Raw genomic sequence first — 18,410 nt, 5'->3', positions numbered from 1 at the left:
CGCAAAAAGTAAGACAACACCAGACATATAACAGGCAAAAATGAACAGAGCGAGCACACAGATACTTATGGCTCACCACTGGGCCACCAGGAATGAGGCACAGGCAAGAGCCTTTGGGTGGAGGAGGAACTTGAAATCGCGACAGCAGCGAGATCAGGGACATGGGCACAGACAGGTAGAGATGTGCGGCGTAGGGAGCGACCTGCCTGGATCAGGGTCAAGGGTCGCTCCTTTATCTCACTCTTGATTCATGGCTCTTTAATCCACCACCAGCCACTCTTGGCTCCTTTATATCATGTTGATTCTACCTCATGGCTCTTTAATCCATCCTAGACACTCTTGGCTCCTTTATCTCACTCTTGATTGCACCTCCTGGCTCTATAATCCACCCCTAGACACTCTTGGCTCCTTTATCTGACTCTTGATTCCACCTCATGGCTCTTTAATCCCCCACCAGCCTCTCCCGGCTCCTTTATCTCACTCTTGATTCCACCTCATGCCTCTTTAATCCACCCCAGACACTCCTGGCTCCTTTATCTGACTCTTGATTCCATCTCATGGCTCTTTAATCCACCCCAGACTCTCTTTGCTCCTTTATCTCACTCTTGATTCCAACTCATGGCTGTTTAATCCACCCCATCCACTCTTGGCTCCTTTATCTCATGTTGATTCTACCTCATGGCTCTTTAATCCACCCCCAGACACTCTCGGCTACTTTATCTCACTCTTGATTGCACCTCGTGGCTCTCTAATCCACCCCTAGACACTCTCGGCTCCTTTATCTCACTCTTGATTGCACCTCCTGGCTCTCTAATCCACCCCTAGACACTTTTGGCTCCTTTATCTGACTCTTGATTCCATCTCATGGCTCTTTAATCCACGCCCAGACACTCTCGGCTCCTGTATCTCACTCTTGATTCCACCTCAAGGCTCTTTAATCCACCCCAGACACTCCTGGCTCCTTTATCTCACTCTTGATTCCACCTCATGGCTGTTTAATCCACCCTAGACACTCTTGTCTCCTTTATCTCACTCTTGATTCCACCTCATGGCTCTTTAATCCACCCCAGGCACTCTTGGCTCCTTTATCTTACACTTGATTCCAACTCAAGGCTCTTTAATCCACCCCCAGATACTCTCGGCTCCTTTCTCCCACTCCTGATTCCACCTCATGACTCTTTAATCCACCACCAGCCACTCACAGCTCCTTTATCTCACTCTTGATTCCACCTCATGGCTCTTTAATCCACCCCAGACACTCTTGCCTCCTTTATCTCACTCTTGCTTCTACCTTGTGGCTCTTTAATCCACCCCCAGACACTCTCGGCTCCTTTATCTCACTCTTGATTCCACCTCATGGCTGTTTAATCCACCCCAGACACTCTTGTCTCCTTTATCTCACTCTTGATTCCACCTCGTGGCTCTTTAATCCACCCCCAGACACTCTTGGCTCCTTTATCTCACTCTTGATTCCAACTCATGGCTCTTTAATCCACCCCCAGACACTCTTGGCTCCTTTATCTCACTCTTGATTCCATCTCATGGCTCTTTAATCCACCCCAGACACTCTTGACTCCTTTACCTGACTCTTGATTCCACCTCATGGCTCTTTAATCCACCCCAGACACTCTTGGCTCCTTTATATCACTCTTGATTCCAACTCATGGCTCTTTAATCCACCCCCAGACACTCTCGGCTCCTTTCTCTCACTCCTGATTCCACCTCATGACTCTTTAATCCACCACCAGCCACTCACAGCTCCTTTATCTCACTCTTGATTCCACCTCATGGCTCTTTAATCCACCCCAGACACTCTCGGCTCCTTTATCTCACACTTGATTCCACCTCATGGCTCTTTAATCCACCCCAGACTCTCTTGGCTCTTTTATCTCACTCTTGATTCCACCTCATGTCTCTTTAATCCACCCCCAGACACTCCTGGTTCCTTTATCTCACTCTTGATTCCACCTTGTGGCTCTTTAATCCACCCCCAGACACTCTTGTCTCCTTTATCTCACTCTTGATTCCACCTTGTGGCTCTTTAATCCACCCCCAGACACTCTTGTCTCCTTTATCTCACTCTTGCTTCCACCTTGTGGCTCTTTAATCCACACGCAGACACTCTCGGCTCCTTTATCCCACTCTTTATTCCACCTTGTGTCTCTTTAATCCACTCCCGGACACTCTCGGCTCCTTTATCCCACTCTTGATTCCACCCTCAGACACTCTGGGCACCTTTATCCCACTCTTGATCCCACCTCATGGCTCTTTAATTCACCCACAGCCACTCTCAGCTCCTTTATCTCACTCTTGATTCCACCTCATGGCTCTTTAATCAACTCCCAGACACTCTTGGCTCCTTTATCTCACTCTTGATTCCACCTCATGGCTCTTTAATTCACCCACAGCCACTCTTGGCTCCTGTATCTCACTCTTGATTCCACCTCATGGCTCTTTAATCCACCCCAGACACTCTTGGCTCCTTTATCTCACTCTTGATTCCACCTCATGGCTCTTTATCTCACTCTTGTAGGTCCCTGCTTTCCCCCTTTGTCACTTGTTTTCATCTTTCTCTTCCTCGTTCTTCCCCCTTGTGTGTTTTTCACTCCCTTGTTATGTGTCAAAGTCTGATGAGGAAAAATAAGTGCCGGCTCTCAAAAGGAGAGTGCTGATGGGCCCCACCTGCGACCACCGGCTGAAATTAAGCTTTAATCAACATCTTACACCTTGGTTGATAGATGAAAGAGTGTTGGGCGACCGGGCGGGGTGGAGAAAGAAGAAAATCAGACAGGAAGGAGAAGAATTAAAGGAAAGAAAACACAAAAAAGAGAATGCCGAGGAAGAGAATACAAGCGAGTCACTCCATGACCGCGTCTCCTTGACCCGTCACTGTGGACTTCAAATACAGCAAATGTCTGCGTCTTAGCTGTTGCTTCTCGCTCAAACGCTACGGTGGTCTCATGATCCTACGGTTAGGGGGTAATCTAGTCTGGCTCATGGTGGCCTCATGATCCTACGGGTGAGGGGTAATCTGGTTTGGCTCACGGTGGACTTCAATCCTACGAGAGGAGAGGTGGTAATCTAGTCTGGCTCATGGTGGTCTCATGATCCTACTGGTGGTCTGGCTCTTTCTTTCAAACATCTTGTGTCGGTGAAGATGCAGCCAAAGAATGTGATCTCTTCTTTTTCTAGTTCACGTTTGACTGGATTCAGTCAATCCAACGCTGTCCTGCTGGAGGTCTCTCCTCCTCAGTCGGGAAGCCCAGAGACTCTGGGCCTCATTTATGAGGTTTTGGGTAGGGCAGCACCACAAGGAATCTTGCTGCACTGCTCTACATCAGAACAAAAGGGCAGGAATGCGCCGTATCTACGTGATACCTCACATTCCTGTCCTTTTCCCCAGCGCAGGCGCACAATGGGCTGCCATGCGCCAACACAGGCAGCCTTTCTCCATGGTGCAATGCAAGGGGGCCTGCGTTGCAGGGTTGATTGATTTTGTGCAGGAAGGGAGACCTTCCTGCACAAAGTCAATCACAAGAGGCAATTTCCTTTGTCTATGTGTGCTACAGAATGCAGCACTAATAGAAAAAGGAAAGCACAGGGAGACATAAAAATAAATCTCCTTGTTGTGCCTCCCTAATGCCACTCCTGGGGTGGCGTTAGACTCTGACATATTCCCAGGTTCACAATGTATCGTAAATCTGAGAATGCGTCCGGTTCCAGGAGTGTTGCACCCACAGTAACACCCACGGAACGCCCGTTTCATGCAGTGTTCTGCGTGAAAGGGAGCACATATTTATAAGGCCATGAAAAGCTTTACGTGGCCTTATAAATATGCAGTGGCACATTGCGCCACTGGAACATCAAAAAAGTGAAATTCTGGTGGCACAAAAGTGCCAGTCTCTGGGTTCGACTTGCACCAGCTTGGGACCTGGCTAGGTGCCATCTGGTCAGCTCACAGCCTGAGTTGGCTTCATCTTGCCAACCACGAGCAGCATCTCCTTTTGGATTCTGGTGAAGAACGTGTTAGCCCTGTGGATCCCCCTCAGGTTGACCGATTTGCAACTTGTGCTAACGTCCATTGTCCACAATTCTGTGCCCTCCAGTTTACACTATGGGAAATGTTGGGGGACACATTTTGGCTGAGGTGGAGTTTTCTGCTTTACGACACCTTTCTTCCCATATCATTTATTCCTCCAGTTGTCAGGAAGATTCACCGTGACTGATGCAAGCAATTCTTTCCACCCATGACTGGCCAACAGGCTGTGGTACGTGGACCATCTGCACCTCTCTTTGTGCCACCCTCTACATCTGCCTCTTAGAGTTAACCTTCTTTCTCAAGGTCCACTCTGAGAGGCAGATTGGAAAGTCTGGAGATCAAGAGGGGCAGGATACGCACCTCACCCTGCTGATCCTCCACCTTCATGTCTGGAGACTGAGAGGGGCGGGACCAGCACCTACCCGTGCAGAGCCTCCCCCTTCATGTCTGGAGACTGAGAGGGGCGGGACCAGCACCTACCCGTGTAGAGCCTCCACCTTCATGTCTGCAGATTGAGAGAGGCGGGACCAGCACCTACCCGTGCAGAGCCTCCACCTTTATGTCTGGAGACTGAGAGGGGCGGGACCAGCACCTACCCCTGCAGAGCCTCCACCTTCATGTCTGCAGATTGAGAGGGGCGGGACCAGCACCTACCCGTACAGAGCCTCCCCCTTCATGTCTGGAGACTGAGAGGGGCGGGACCAGCACCTACCCGTGCAGAGCCTCCACCTTCATGTCTGCAGATTGAGAGGGGCGGGACCAGCACCTACCCGTGCAGAGCCTCCACCTTCATGTCTGGAGACTGAGAGGGGCGGGACCAGCACCTACCCGTGCAGAGCCTCCACCTTCATGTCTGGAGACTGAGAGGGGCGGGACCAGCACCTACCCGTGCAGAGCCTCCACCTTCATGTCTGGAGACTGAGAGGGGCGGGACCAGCACCTACCCGTGCAGAGCCTCCACCTTCATGTCTGCAGATTGAGAGGGGCATCAGAGCTCCTTCCAGCTGCCAATGGAGGTGGTCGATGTAATTTCATCAGCTTGTCACTGGTCCTGCAGAGTTGTGCAGTAGACGAAGGATACATAGCTGCCCTGTCCAGCATGCCTCATGCAATCTGCAATCATAGTCAAATTTTTGATGAGACTGGCACATATCTTTGCACCAATTCTCTTTCTTAGGCGCCAATGGACTTGTTTTCACATTTCTGAGCCCTTCCACAAATACCAGCTTTGGTCACTGATCCTGTACACCGTTTTTTATTGCTATTATTTTGATGATATACAACAAACAACAATGCTTCGCTGTAGACGTAGTATGAACTAAGACAGTTTACAAACCATAGAACGAAATGGAGTGTCTATAGTGCCTGGAAGTAACTCGAGGGGTCGAGTCATACGTCTTCACTTTGTCTCGACCGACCCCTCACTTCTTAATTCACATGAGCACCTATTCACATCTTTAGTCTACAGCGAAAGATTGCTACTTGTTTTCTGCTGTTCCCCCAGGTTCCTGCTCTAGCAGTTTGGGTATACCTTTGTTCTCTTTATAGCATCACTTCGTTGCGGCACATCAGTGAGTTACAGGCACTGAGCATGCGGCCGCCCTTCACATGCTTCTTCCTGGAGGAATTATTCCTCAGAACTACATCGACTCTCGTTCCCAAGGTGGTGGTCTCTTTCCTTCTGAGGCGATCTGTCACCCTTCCCACCTTCTACCCCCAAAGGAGGTGAGATCATATCAGTAAGAGCCCCAAAAGGAAGACTATTTTTATATTGACCCTAGGTGCGGACTGTAGATGCTGCAAGAAGGGTACCTCTACCCAGAAGAGGGCCTTATCTTATTGCATCATCTTCTGCATCACAAAGGAACTGACTAAGGGAATCCACGCTCAGTCCTCCAGAACAAAGGGGCATATTATCAAGGAGTAACGATATTTATAGCTAAATGCGCTTAGTGCATTATTTTATTAACGCTTGCTATCGCCGGATATTATAGCAGAGATAACGTGCTGTTAGCAACGTTTATCTCCAATGCGATAAAATATCCGGCGATAGCAGCTCAATGCAAGAATATCACCGGAAATCCAGCGATATTCTTGCATTAACGCCAATGGGTGCTTAATGTGATAATCCACCCCCCCCCCCCATTGACTATACAGGTAAGTCAACTTTTTAGCAGGCGTTGGATTCTAGCGATAATCGCGCTTAGCACAATTTTTTTTAGCGCTTTGCCTGCCTTGATAATAGGGGATAGCTGTGTTAGCGACTGGTTTCAGTCGCTAACAGTTTGGGTACGCCCACTTTGCATGTCATTAGCGATAAATATCGCTGACATGCAAAGCGTGCCCCAAACCTGCAGCTATTGCCTATAAGCTGTCACTAACTGCTGTTAGCGAAGCTTGCTAATAGGGCGATACAAATATTGCCGCTTTAGCGGGAAAAAGTCCAGCTAAAGCGGCGATATCGCCCTTGCTAATATGCCCTCAGAGTCCTCTGCATCAGCACTCGTCAGGGGTGTTCCTGTGACTGAGATTTACTGTGCGGTGACATGGACTTCCCTCCTCCACACCTTCACTAAGCGTTAATGCATGGATTCAGAGGAGAGGAGGGATGGCCAGTTCAGACGTTCAGTGCTTCAGGGTCTTTAACAGCGTTATTTTACACCGTAATGACTCTTGGTTTGGTTCAAGAATCATGGAAGTCTTCCATAACTGTGGTGATTCACAAGAAAGGGGGGAGGGACGACCCCTCCAACTATCGGTTAATTTCCCAATTAGGCAACATTGGAAATATCTTTGGGAAACTCTTACAGTCCCGACTCAAGACCTGGACAGAGGAAAAAAATATTCTCTCTAACCCTCAGGCTGGATCCTGAAAAGGCCAAAGTAGAATCGACCCGGCTCTGAGATTGTACATGATCTGTATGAAGTTTGTGTTCCTGGAAACTCCCCACTCTACTTGGTCTTCAGAGACCTATAAACAGCATTATATTCTGTCGCCGCTCCGTCCTTTGGAATCTTCTGAAGGAAGGAGGTTCCCAAGCAACTATTTGAGTATCCGAAAGGATCTGCCCGCGGCAATCATTCCAGAGTAAGATTTAGTGTAAAAGGAGAATGCACAGAGAAGTTTGAAATAAACATTGACGTTGGGCAGGGTTGCGTACTTGCCCCAGCTTTATTCAACATTCACATCAAGGGAACTGATTCTGTCGGGAATCTTCGTCTTGATGTTCCGATATTGGAGAAGGAGAAAATTCCGATCCCGGTGGTTGCAGGTGATGCAGTAACATTAGCGCGTACTGAAAAATCAATGCATCAACTTTTGGAAGGCTTTGAGCTATTCTGTAAGGTACAAAAGTTAATAATCAATAAAGAGAAAAATATATGATAATTATTCCTAAATCAAAATCTTTGTTGACATTCAGGATTAATGGTAAACCAACTAAGCGACTTAAAACATGACTACCTTTGCATGCGAATGGATGACCATTTATATTGAAAGCTCATGTGGCGAAGGCGAAAACAAACTTGACACCACTATTCTACATTTTGCTAACTCAAGCAGCGAGAGACCAATAATCTAGCACAGATGCATTCAAGACAAATGCACGTGTGGCCTGCCCTTATGGTACTGAACTGTGGGATTTTACGAAAGTTCAGGCTCTTCTTAAACTGGGAAACATCTTCTTGTGACATGTACTAAAACTGGGTCCTGGAACCCCAATTAAAGTATTAAGAGCTGAGCTGGGGTTCACCGGAGAATCTCACCCCGTAAGATAATGGATGCGAGTGTGGTCAAATCTATCCTTTGCATCATATAGAATGGTCCCGCAGGAACTGCAACGATGCAGAATTACAATACTTTACCCCGGTTCAAGCACGTTAAGAACATTCTAATATACACTTGTTGGGTAGAGCTTTAGAATAATCTGGAACTGATGAATAAGGCAACAATAGAACTGGTTAAAAAGAAATATTGGACATGCCGTTCCCTGCTGAGAAAATGGCTATATATCTTTATATCTCATGTTCAGATTAGGAACTCTTCAGGTAGGGGCCTTTACTAAATCATGGGTAAAGACCCTGGAGGCGGATCTGACAAATGTACCTGTAAATAATGGGTCCCTGAGTCATTTATGCATTTTATGCAGCTGTTTGATATGTCACTTAAAATCCAAAGGTACGACCTATGTCCACTTTTTCTAACACGTAATCTGAGATGCTGCAGCGCAGCACTTTTCTTATTTTATAGAACTGATCGTATGGAGATTTGCCAGGCAGTTGCTTTGTATATGCAGACCTGCTATAGACAGCAGCGAAGGAAGTGGGTACAAACCATAAACCAACTATAGTGATGGTTTGGCCTTTTTCTGTTTGTCTCTGGGGGCTGTGCTCGTCCTTTGACATGTTTGCCCTCATAAACTGGAGCGTAGCTCGACTCCAGCATGAAAGGCACTGGAGAGCCTTATGGACTGGACAGAGCATCGAGAGGTATTGTTGCACATTTCTACTTGTACCTGCACTTTATAAAATGCTCGCTTAGGTGTTGGCCGTCTATTGGCCCATATCTGAGGGTTTAATTTCCACCCGGCTGTCAGCAAAACTGAAACTAGTTGGTCAATCCTTGTTTTTTTAACACACTAGGTAACGTCTGCGCAGCAGGCTTGTGCTCTTCTTTTATTTCTGATGTTTATAAGACAGCGGTCAGGCTTGCTAGGGGTTTACTTGCTCTGAGTAGGAAACAAGCAGACGGAGACGCCGGTATCTGCATCTATGTACGTGCTTGTTAGCTGGTACGCTTTGTAAGACCTAATGACCGCTCTATCTAATTGATTGGTTTTAATAGTGATGTACGTCATCCATTTGCAGTAGGATTTTACTTCAGATCATGGATTATGCGCAAAGTGTAGTATTTGTATGAATGGTGCTTAAGTCGTTTTAAATCAACAAGAATTGTGATTGTTTTATTATCTGCTGTAAATAACGCTGACAATAAACCTTTGCTATCAAGTACCACACCTGCAGGAATTCTGATTCTAATTCTGCGTGCTCTGATATCCACACCTTCAAACATGGAGTCCCACAAGGCTCAATTTTAAGTCCATTACTTTTTAATTTATACATGAGCCCTCTTGCAAAAATAGCTAAGGAAACCGGACTAATAATGTTCTCCTATGCTGATGATTCTCAGCTTCTCTTTTCCCTTCCACCAATAGGCAATAATGATCCATCCACATTAAGAGTAGGACTTACCAAAATCGCTGGATGGATGAGAAATAACTTCCTGAAATTAAACGGTGAAAAAACCGAACTTATTATCTTGGGAAGAAATAAAGAACTCTGGGGACCCCAACATTGGCACCCGGAAATGGGCTCCCCTCCAATTCCAACTAACCAAGCCCGAAACCTAGGCTTTGTTGTTGATGACACACTCAGTATGCACCAGCAGGCCATTAAAACATCAGCCACATGTTTCGTCATCCTGAAGTGGCTAAAGAAAATCTGCTGGATGCTACCGGATCATACTAAGAAAACTGTCATTAACGCCCTAATAACATCAAGATTAGACTACGCCAATGTGCTATACTTGGGGTCCAACAAAGCTACAGTCCGCAAACTGCAAACTGTGCAGAATGCAGCTGCTAGGCTGTTAGGTAAAATTCCTATCCATGCGCCCACTACCAAACTAATACGTGAATTGCATTGGCTAAAAATTGAGAACAGAATCAAATTCAAATCATTATGCCTCATGCACAAAACCTCAACAAACAAAGCGCCTAAATACCTACGAAATCTGGTACATCTGGTTCCATCTAGGACGCTGAGATCTGCAACAGCGAATAAATTTGTTGTGCCCAAAATAAAACTATCACGCATGGGAGGCAAATCCTTCGCATACCTTGGTCCCTCCCTGTGGAACTCCATGCCACAAGCTCTGCGCTCAGAGACTAATTACATCAAATTCAGAAAAGCCATAAAAACCTGGCTATATAACGTCTAAGTCAGCTGTCCAATTACTCTTCACTGAATCACAAGCGCCGGGAAACCCTTTGTTGGGTAGCTGTTTGCGCTATACAAAATAAATAAAATAAAAAATAAATAAATAAATAAATAAATAAATAAATAAATAAAATAAATAAATGCTCAGTGGGTTGTGCGAAGCTAGATTTAACATGGTCATCTGTGGAAGTGTGTCCCTCCAGAAATCAGAGTAGATCATACGGTGGGGGTCAAGAAAGGTTTATTTAAGTATCACAGATGCAGAGACCCCATCCATCATCAAGCTAAGACCAACGGACAAATGTCTCTATTCCAGCTCACGGCCTAGCAACCATCCCCACATTCCAGAATATCATGACACAGGACGTCACACCTTCTCCCTCCTTACATATAGGGAGGAGTCACTTTAGTCTGGTGCTCAATTACATGTGTAGATGTGTCTGGTGGTGCCTGATAACTGAAAGGCACGCATTTGTTTACATACAATTTCAAATATGTCTGATTTATTATTCCCATTACCGCGCTTTCAACCTTGAGAAGGCCCATCCTAGACCAGTGTGTGGACAAAACACATGCTGACAAATCGAGGACAAAGGGATTGGGACATGGTCTAGGGACACTGACAACAAATCCTACATCAAACCTCACATTTAACTGATGAAGCGCAAAGAGCGATATAAAGCGATATACTGAGAAAAAGTAACCTTGAGAATTGCTGCAAACTAAAGTAAATTTAAAAAAAACTAATAAAAGAACTAACTATTCACAGCTGTGAGACCTAGAAGTTGATTATTTCTCAATATAGCCCTAGTTTATGATTACCTTACAGTGCTCACATTATCATCCGCGCTAGAAGAGATGGGAGCCTGGGGTGTCTGGTCACAGAAGCTCATTTACATACAAAGGGGGTGACAACCTGTTTACAACGCACAGTACAGCTTGTACACAGAAAAGGGTAAAGTCTTGTGTCTCTTTTTTTCATTTTCTTTACTATATCCTGCACCTCGCTCTCTTCTCTTTCTCTCTCATTTCAATTCATCATAAATTAGTCAAATTCACTATTGCTTTATCAGCACGGTACAAGTCGGGGGTAGCCATACTTTGAAGGGTTCCCCCCACTATTATCTAGAAACGGGACTCAGTTCCACCTAGCTCCTTAGCCTGCGACTGATAATTGTTACTTTGTGCCCCAGCACTGCAGACACAGGCCTCTGAGTGTTTGTTTGTGTGAGTGGTGCAAGAGAGGAACAGAGAACTTGACAAAATTAGCCCTTCTAGTGCTTAATACACTGAAAATGTGAAACAGTTTGGGGCTTAGGGGATGGATAAAGAATAACGTCAAGAAACAAACGCAAATTAAAAGCACATTTTATTTATACTCTGAAAACTGTTTAAAAATGTAATTTCTAAGTTTCACATATCTGTTTAAAAATATTTACACTTTCAGTCATTTCCGAGTTTAGTTGCAAACTAATAGTGGGAAAAACACATGATATATAAAAACTGAAACCAAAAACTTATTTTTACATTATTTTATGTTTCTTGTTTTGTGTTTTTAAAACAGGCCGTCAACCTTTCACGTGAAAATTAGTATAAGGGCCTGAAATCACTTCTTGTGATGTCACTACATGTGACGTCACTGTGATTTGCATATGATAATGGCCTCCTTCACTATTTTCCTTACTTGTGCGCTGTTTATTGGCATGACATGGGTCTATAGGTATTAAAAATAAACATATAAATTCACAGGTGTTCAGTCCATTTCTCTGGTGATGTCACACATTGACATGAATTCGGCTGCTTCTTCTATTTTTAGGCGAGTACAAATAACGTGCAGTTCCCCCTCTTTCCATTTTTCTCTATTTCTCGCCCCTTTCTTTGTCTCTCTCGCTCTCTTTATCTCTCACCCTCTCTATCTTCCACACACTCCTGTTAGCTTCATGAATGTCACTGCTACTTCTGGCATTCATACGACAAATCCTTTAGAACATTGGAGGACAAGGGACAATCAAGTGTGGAAGACGAGTTGCTGGGACTGCAACTGATTGTCCAGTCACATATATACTTTTGATGTGGGATTTCGCTATTTCACCACATTCTTCAAACATGGTCGACTGCTTACAATGGCTCAATTCTGGTAAAAAGTAGAGTTTGGCAAGTCACAAAATGAATAGGGTGAGCCATGTCGGAGAGGAGCCACGGGTCACACTTAGTTATAAGGCCCGAGGCACGAGCTGATCCATCAACCGATAACAGAATGTAAAAGATGCAGCAAACATTACTTAACCCCTTCGGTGCTCATGACGGAACGGTTCCATCATGAGCGTTGGTTGGCCTGTGCTCACGATGGAACCGTTCCGTCATGAGTCCATAGGTTCTTTAGAACCTTCAGCACTGCAGCGGAATTCGCGCAGCACTGAAGGGGTTAGAAACAAGGTATATGCTCTTTTATATCTCAAAACAGGTTATTTCTTGAACACTTGTGCTTCGCTTTAGGTCATCACATATACTGCAGTGGCATTTGTTAATAGTAATATCTACATTTTACCAATGAAGTTTCCCATCTCCAGAGCTCTGAGAGCATGTCCACTCTGGGTGTGTTTGGCTTATAGGTTTTGTCACTAATCCGACAAGTTAGCTGAAAATATCGTTGTTAGTCCCAGTATTGTTCAGTGTTGCTTTTACAGATGGTGTGGTCAGGTGCGATTGAATGTTTTTCTTTGTGTCTCTTCTTCACCAAATAAAAATCAACAATTTTTCTTTTCTCTTAGTTCACATTGTGCTAGCCTCCCACTGTGTATCCTGGTATATCATGCTGCTTTGCTATGTGTACGGAAGTGAACAATCACTGAAAACAAACACATTTATAATTCTGTAAATACTGTTATCTGTTTTCCTTCTTTACTGCTAGTCCGGTCTTCTATCACCTGGCATTTTAATGTCCCACATAATTTGAATTGAATCTTTTTCCGTAATTCATTCCTCTCACAATAACTGCACTGTTCTGCTCTTATCTATGTCCTCAGATGGGTCAGTATTATTTTTGATGTTCTTAAGTTCTTTCCGGAGTCTCTGTGTTTGCTGATGTGTTTGGAGGTTTGATAAGTGACTAAAGCTCTTCCCGCATTCACTGCCGCTGAATAGTTTTTTCCCCGTGTGTGTTCGCTGATGACTTTGAAGGTGTGATAACTGACTAAAGCACTTTGCACATTCACAGCACTTGAATGTTTTTTCTCCTGTGTGTGTTCGCTGATGAATCCTTAATGCTGAAGAGCCGCGAAAACTACTGTTACATTCACTACAATGATAGGGTTTCTCCCCTGTGTGTGTACGCTGATGTGTTTGGAGGTTTGATAAGTGAATAAAGCTCTTCCCACATTCACTGCAGTTGAATGGTTTTTCCCCTGTGTGTGTTCGCTGATGACTTTGTAGCACTGATAATTGACTAAAGCTCTTTACACATTCACTGCACTTGAATGGTTTTTCTCCTGTGTGAGTTCGCTGATGATACCTTAATGCTGAAGAGCTGCGAAAACTACTGTCACATTCACTACAATGATAGGGTTTCTCCCCTGTGTGTGTTCGCTGATGTGTTTGGAGGTTTGATAAGTGACTAAAGCTCTTCACACATTCACTGCAGTTGAATGGTTTTTCCCCTGTGTGTGATTGCTGATGTATTTGTAGCACTGATAATTGACTAAAGCTCTTCAGACATTCACTGCACTTGAATGGTTTTTCTCCTGTGTGAGTTCGCTGATGAATCCTTAATGCTGAAGAGACGCGAAAACTACTGTTACATTCACTACAATTAAAGGGTTTTTCCCCTGTGTGTGTTCGCTGATGTGTTTGGAGGTTTGATAAGTGACTAAAGCTCTTCCCACATTCACTGCAGTTGAATGGTTTTTCCCCTGTGTGTGTTCGCAGATGTCTTTGTAGCACTGATAATTGACTAAAGCTCTTTAGACATTCATTGCACTTGAATGGTTGTTCACCTGTGTGAGTTCGCTGATGATACCTTAATACTGTAGAGCTGCGAAAACTATTGTCACATTCACTACAATGATAGGGTTTTTCCCCTGTGTGTGTTCGCTGATGTGTTTGGAGGTTTGATAATTGACTAAAGCTCTTGACACATTCATTGCACTTGAATGGTTTTTCTCCTGTGTGAGTTTGCTGATGAATCCTTAATGCTGAAGAGCTGCGAAAACTACTGTCACATTCACTACAATGATAGGGTTTTTCCGCTGTGTGTGTTCGCTGATGTGTTTGGAGGTTTGATAAGTGACGAAAGCTCTTCCCACATTCACTGCAGTTGAATGGTTTTTCCCCTGTGTGTGTTCGCAGATGACTTTGTAGCGTTGATAATTGACTAAAGCTCTTTAGACATTCATTGCACTTGAATGGTTTTTCTCCTGTGTGAGTTCGCTCATGACACCTTAATGCTGAAGAGCTGCGAAAACTACTGGCACATTCACTACAATGATAGAGTTTTTCCCCCTTGTGTGTTCGCTGATGACTTTTTAGGTCTGATAACCGTCTAAAGCACTTTGCACATTCACTGCACTTGAATGGTTTTTCCCCTGTGTGTGTTTGCTGATGGGTTTGTAGATTTTCGAATCGATTACAGCTCTTCCCACATTCACTGCACTGGTATGGTTTTTCCTTCGAGTGTATTCGCTGATGTCTTTGTAGGTGATCTAATCGACTAAAGCTCTTCCCACATTCACTGCATTTAAATGGCTTTTCTCCTGTGTGTGTTCGCAGATGATTTTGTAGGTGTGATGACTTACTGAAGCACTTTGCACATTCACTGCACTTGAATTTTTTTTCTCCTATGTGGTTCCACAGATGGCTTTGTAGGTGTGACAAGAAAGTAAAACACTTTGCACATTCACTGCACTTGAATGGTTTTTCCCTTGTGTGTGTTTGTTGATGTCTTCGTAGGTTTGATAATCGACTAAAGCTCTTGACACATTCACTGCACTTTAATGGTTTATCTCCTGTGTGCGTTGGCAGATGAATCCTTAATGCTGAAGAGTAACTAAAACTACGGTCACATTCACTACAATGATAGGGTTTTTCCCCCGTGTGTGTTCGTTGATGACTTTGTAGCTTTGATAATCGACTAAAGCTCTTCACACATTCACTGCATGTAAATGACTTTCCCCTTGTGTGTGTTTGATTATGTCTTTGAAGGTGTGATAACTGACTAAAGCACTTTACACGTTCACTGCACTTGAATGGTTTTTGTCCTGTGTACGTGTGCTGATGAAGCTTGAGTAGTGATGACAAACTAAAGCACTTGCTACATGTGTATGAATCTTCTTTCTTGGTTAGTCTCTGTGGGTCAGATATATATTTATCTACATCCCTTGACTGTATTTCCTGAGGGGCCAACATGGCTGTTAAAGCACTTGTGTGTTTCTCACACACTTTATATGTGCGCAGTATTTTGTGCGTTTGATTTCTGTTTTAACAATAAAATACAATAGCCACCAAATATTTGCCACACTCCTAATACGTAGAATGTGTCTTTGTAAGGGATTGTGCCTTTAGATTGGATTATGGCTGTGCACGCTGGCAGGTAAAGATGTATCTTCCTTCTGCCGGTTCAAATTTGGACAGTCTGTTGTATAGTAGATAGAAGAGCTCCTCTTTCCATTACCCGACAGTTGTCTGACTCCGCTCTGTTGTGCTTTCCGCTTGTTACTGTGGTTTGGCCAGAAAGAGTTTGCAATTCACCTAGAGCACGGAATGATGGCTTGTCTTCCTTTTAGAAAATAGAGCACTGCGATAATCACATCATACTGATACATGTATCAAAGTTAGTATTTGACCGTTGTTTATACAGGAGGTGGTTTGTTATTGTTGTTGCCTTAATTTTCCTAAGGTCATTTATTCGTCTTTTGGCATGGAGGTACACAGCTCAGCGTCTTACAATCACTGAACTGCCCTTGACGCTTCATCCGGGATCTGTCAGTTTGTGTGCAGGCTCCTCTGTCGCCGACTGCGCTGATGTTTTCCTGAATATTGTAGCTCAATATTTCTGCTATTATTGAAGATTTACAGCATTCACTTCATTATTGATGGTCAATTCATACATTCAAGGCTTGTTTTCTGTTGGATGTAAAGATATTTAAAATTACTAAATTGAAACAAAATGGAATGAGAATTCACAATATTTAACTGGTTGTAAAAGACATTTCTGGGGAGATTTACCAAATCTCCACGCAATGCAGCGCAGGCCTCCCCCTGCGAGGCTGCGCTGCGTGACAGGGAGGGAGCAGGAGAGACCCATATTTTCAAAGATATGGCTCTCTCCTTCCCTTAGCACCAGAGCGCTAGGGTGTTTGTGTGTGTGAGTCCAGCATAGGCTTTGTACAGGAAGGACAGTTTTCTCAGTTTTCATTAAAACAACAATAGAGTTTAGAAAAAGAGATGGACCAGGCTGGGCTGCAAAATTTCCAGTAACTCTTTGCGAAGTATACAACGAAAGTAACTCCATTCACACACTTCTCATTTCTTTCCTATTCACTTAAGATCATCTCAAATACCAACTCCTCTCTTTACCTTGCTGTTCAAAGGTCACCTTTGACACTTTCAACAGCACCATTGGTTCAAGCATTTTTGGTTTCGTCTAACCTGGAAGACTGGAACATTATTGTGGTTTGAGGGGCTTCCTATCACCATAGCATCGGTCCATCTCCCTGAAACTAGTGCAGCTTACAGCACCCGGTTCTGGCCGGAAAGACAACTTTAAAAAGCTAGTCGTTAGTTTTTTCTAAAGTTCTGTAAGATGCAGCTCCTTCGGGGGGTTATGTGTAAAACAGAGCGAGGGATTTACTGTAAGGCCCGTACTTTACATTGTAAGTGCAGATAAGGCAAACAAACATTGATTCATATAATTTAATATTCAACGTTATCAGTCATTTAGTACTTATAGAGAATCCATCACAACCACTAATTTACCTGACATATCCCCACATCAGATGTGTGCATATTACTCTTTTTCCCCCTTTTCCACAATTACATGGCATCTGGCATGATGTTGTCCCTTTGGGGTTCAGGATGCCACTTTGTGACTGGATCGGCATTTGGCAGAGCGGGAGAAGGTGTCAGTTATCCACAGGTGATGCGACATTTCTACCTTTCCATATTTCTCATATTAAAATTTACTAATTTCTTGTCCTGCGACCCCCCTACTGCCCTCTGACTGTGCACTCACTCTGTGGGGTTCATAAGAAGTCCGATAACAGCCTGATAGTCACAAGGCCATGGATCTCACTTCTTCTACAACACTTATTGCCGACTTAGGGCCTAGTTTAGAGTTTGTCCAACAGATTATTGCCTCAAAACTAGGAGTTGGTGAAGAATTCCACTCTGCCGCCGTAGCACGTGATGCAGAACAGAGTTTTTTTCTCAAGTGGTTCGCCAATGGTAAGGTGGCGAGCGCTTGTGAGAAAATATAACGTGCTAGACCTCCTGCTGGTAATAGTTCTCATTGCGGGCGGTCACGGCAGGTCGCGACCACTCGAGGGTAGAACTCTGTCATTCTCGTTGATGAAGCTGCCACTCGATTAGAATGTCAATTAGAGAGACAGAGGCAGCAGCGCCCTCTGGCACGAAGAGAAGTGCTGTTCGTGCTGATTTTACAGTGCGGGACAAATTCCTGGCACTAAAAATCAGTGAGAGCAGCACAGCTTAACAAACTCTGCCACTAGCGGATGTCAGCGGAGTACGGTAGAGTTTTCCTGGCGCTTCGTGGACTTCCGCGGAGTAAAACTCTGAAAACTACACAAAGGCCTAATCAAAACGTGACACATATCCTGTCTGCCTTATTATAATTGCCACCGGATGTAATGCATTTTTAATGGGGCGGGCAGGATACCTGTCACATTTGTGATGGAATCCAACACCTGTTCTCGCTACCACCCCTACTACTGCTCCTACGTTGACCTTTTCTCAGTCTGCTTTATCTCCTGTACTGTCGACCTCTCCTTCTATTCGACAGAGAATGACCAACACTGTTACTAGTCTTTTGTCTCCTTTCTTTGGGTTGCATAGTACAACCACTGATTCGGAACGTAAACAGTTGCGTAGCCAACTGCCTGATTCTCGAGAGAAAGTAATATTGGATCGTTTGGCGCGTAAATGGGTTACTAGTCCTTTAAGATATGATGTAGAGTCTGTTACGGATGTCTTCCATCAATGGGAAGCACCGAAGCAGAGATATGTTTTCGATAAGGTGTGTACTTTCCTTTGTGAAGAATGGGAAGATGATGACGTGGGACAGGCTCCGTCTGAGTTGTTTAATATACAGTCTATGTTTGCGAAGGGAACTATTGTGGGTCCCGATGTTGAGAAAGCAGTTGCA

At 44.4% G+C, this 18,410-nt stretch overlaps 1 protein-coding gene across 1 annotated transcript in view; it reads right to left on the bottom strand.

Moving 5' to 3' along the window:
- The window catches only part of LOC144806570 (uncharacterized), a 66,942-nt gene that overhangs the window by 28,003 nt on the left and 20,529 nt on the right, over nt 1–18,410 (bottom strand). Inside the window, exon 2 of the mRNA XM_078672905.1 lies at nt 13,119–15,224. Coding sequence (XP_078529031.1) covers nt 13,119–15,224 — 2,106 coding nt within the window. The remainder of the gene's footprint in view (nt 1–13,118; nt 15,225–18,410) is intronic.

This window comes from Lissotriton helveticus (genome assembly GCF_964261635.1).
Source record: "Lissotriton helveticus chromosome 1_1 unlocalized genomic scaffold, aLisHel1.1 SUPER_1_unloc_88, whole genome shotgun sequence".
Lineage (NCBI taxonomy): Eukaryota > Metazoa > Chordata > Amphibia > Caudata > Salamandridae > Lissotriton > Lissotriton helveticus.
Note: the sequence above shows the minus strand (reverse complement) of the source record. Positions and strands in the feature narration are given on the sequence as shown.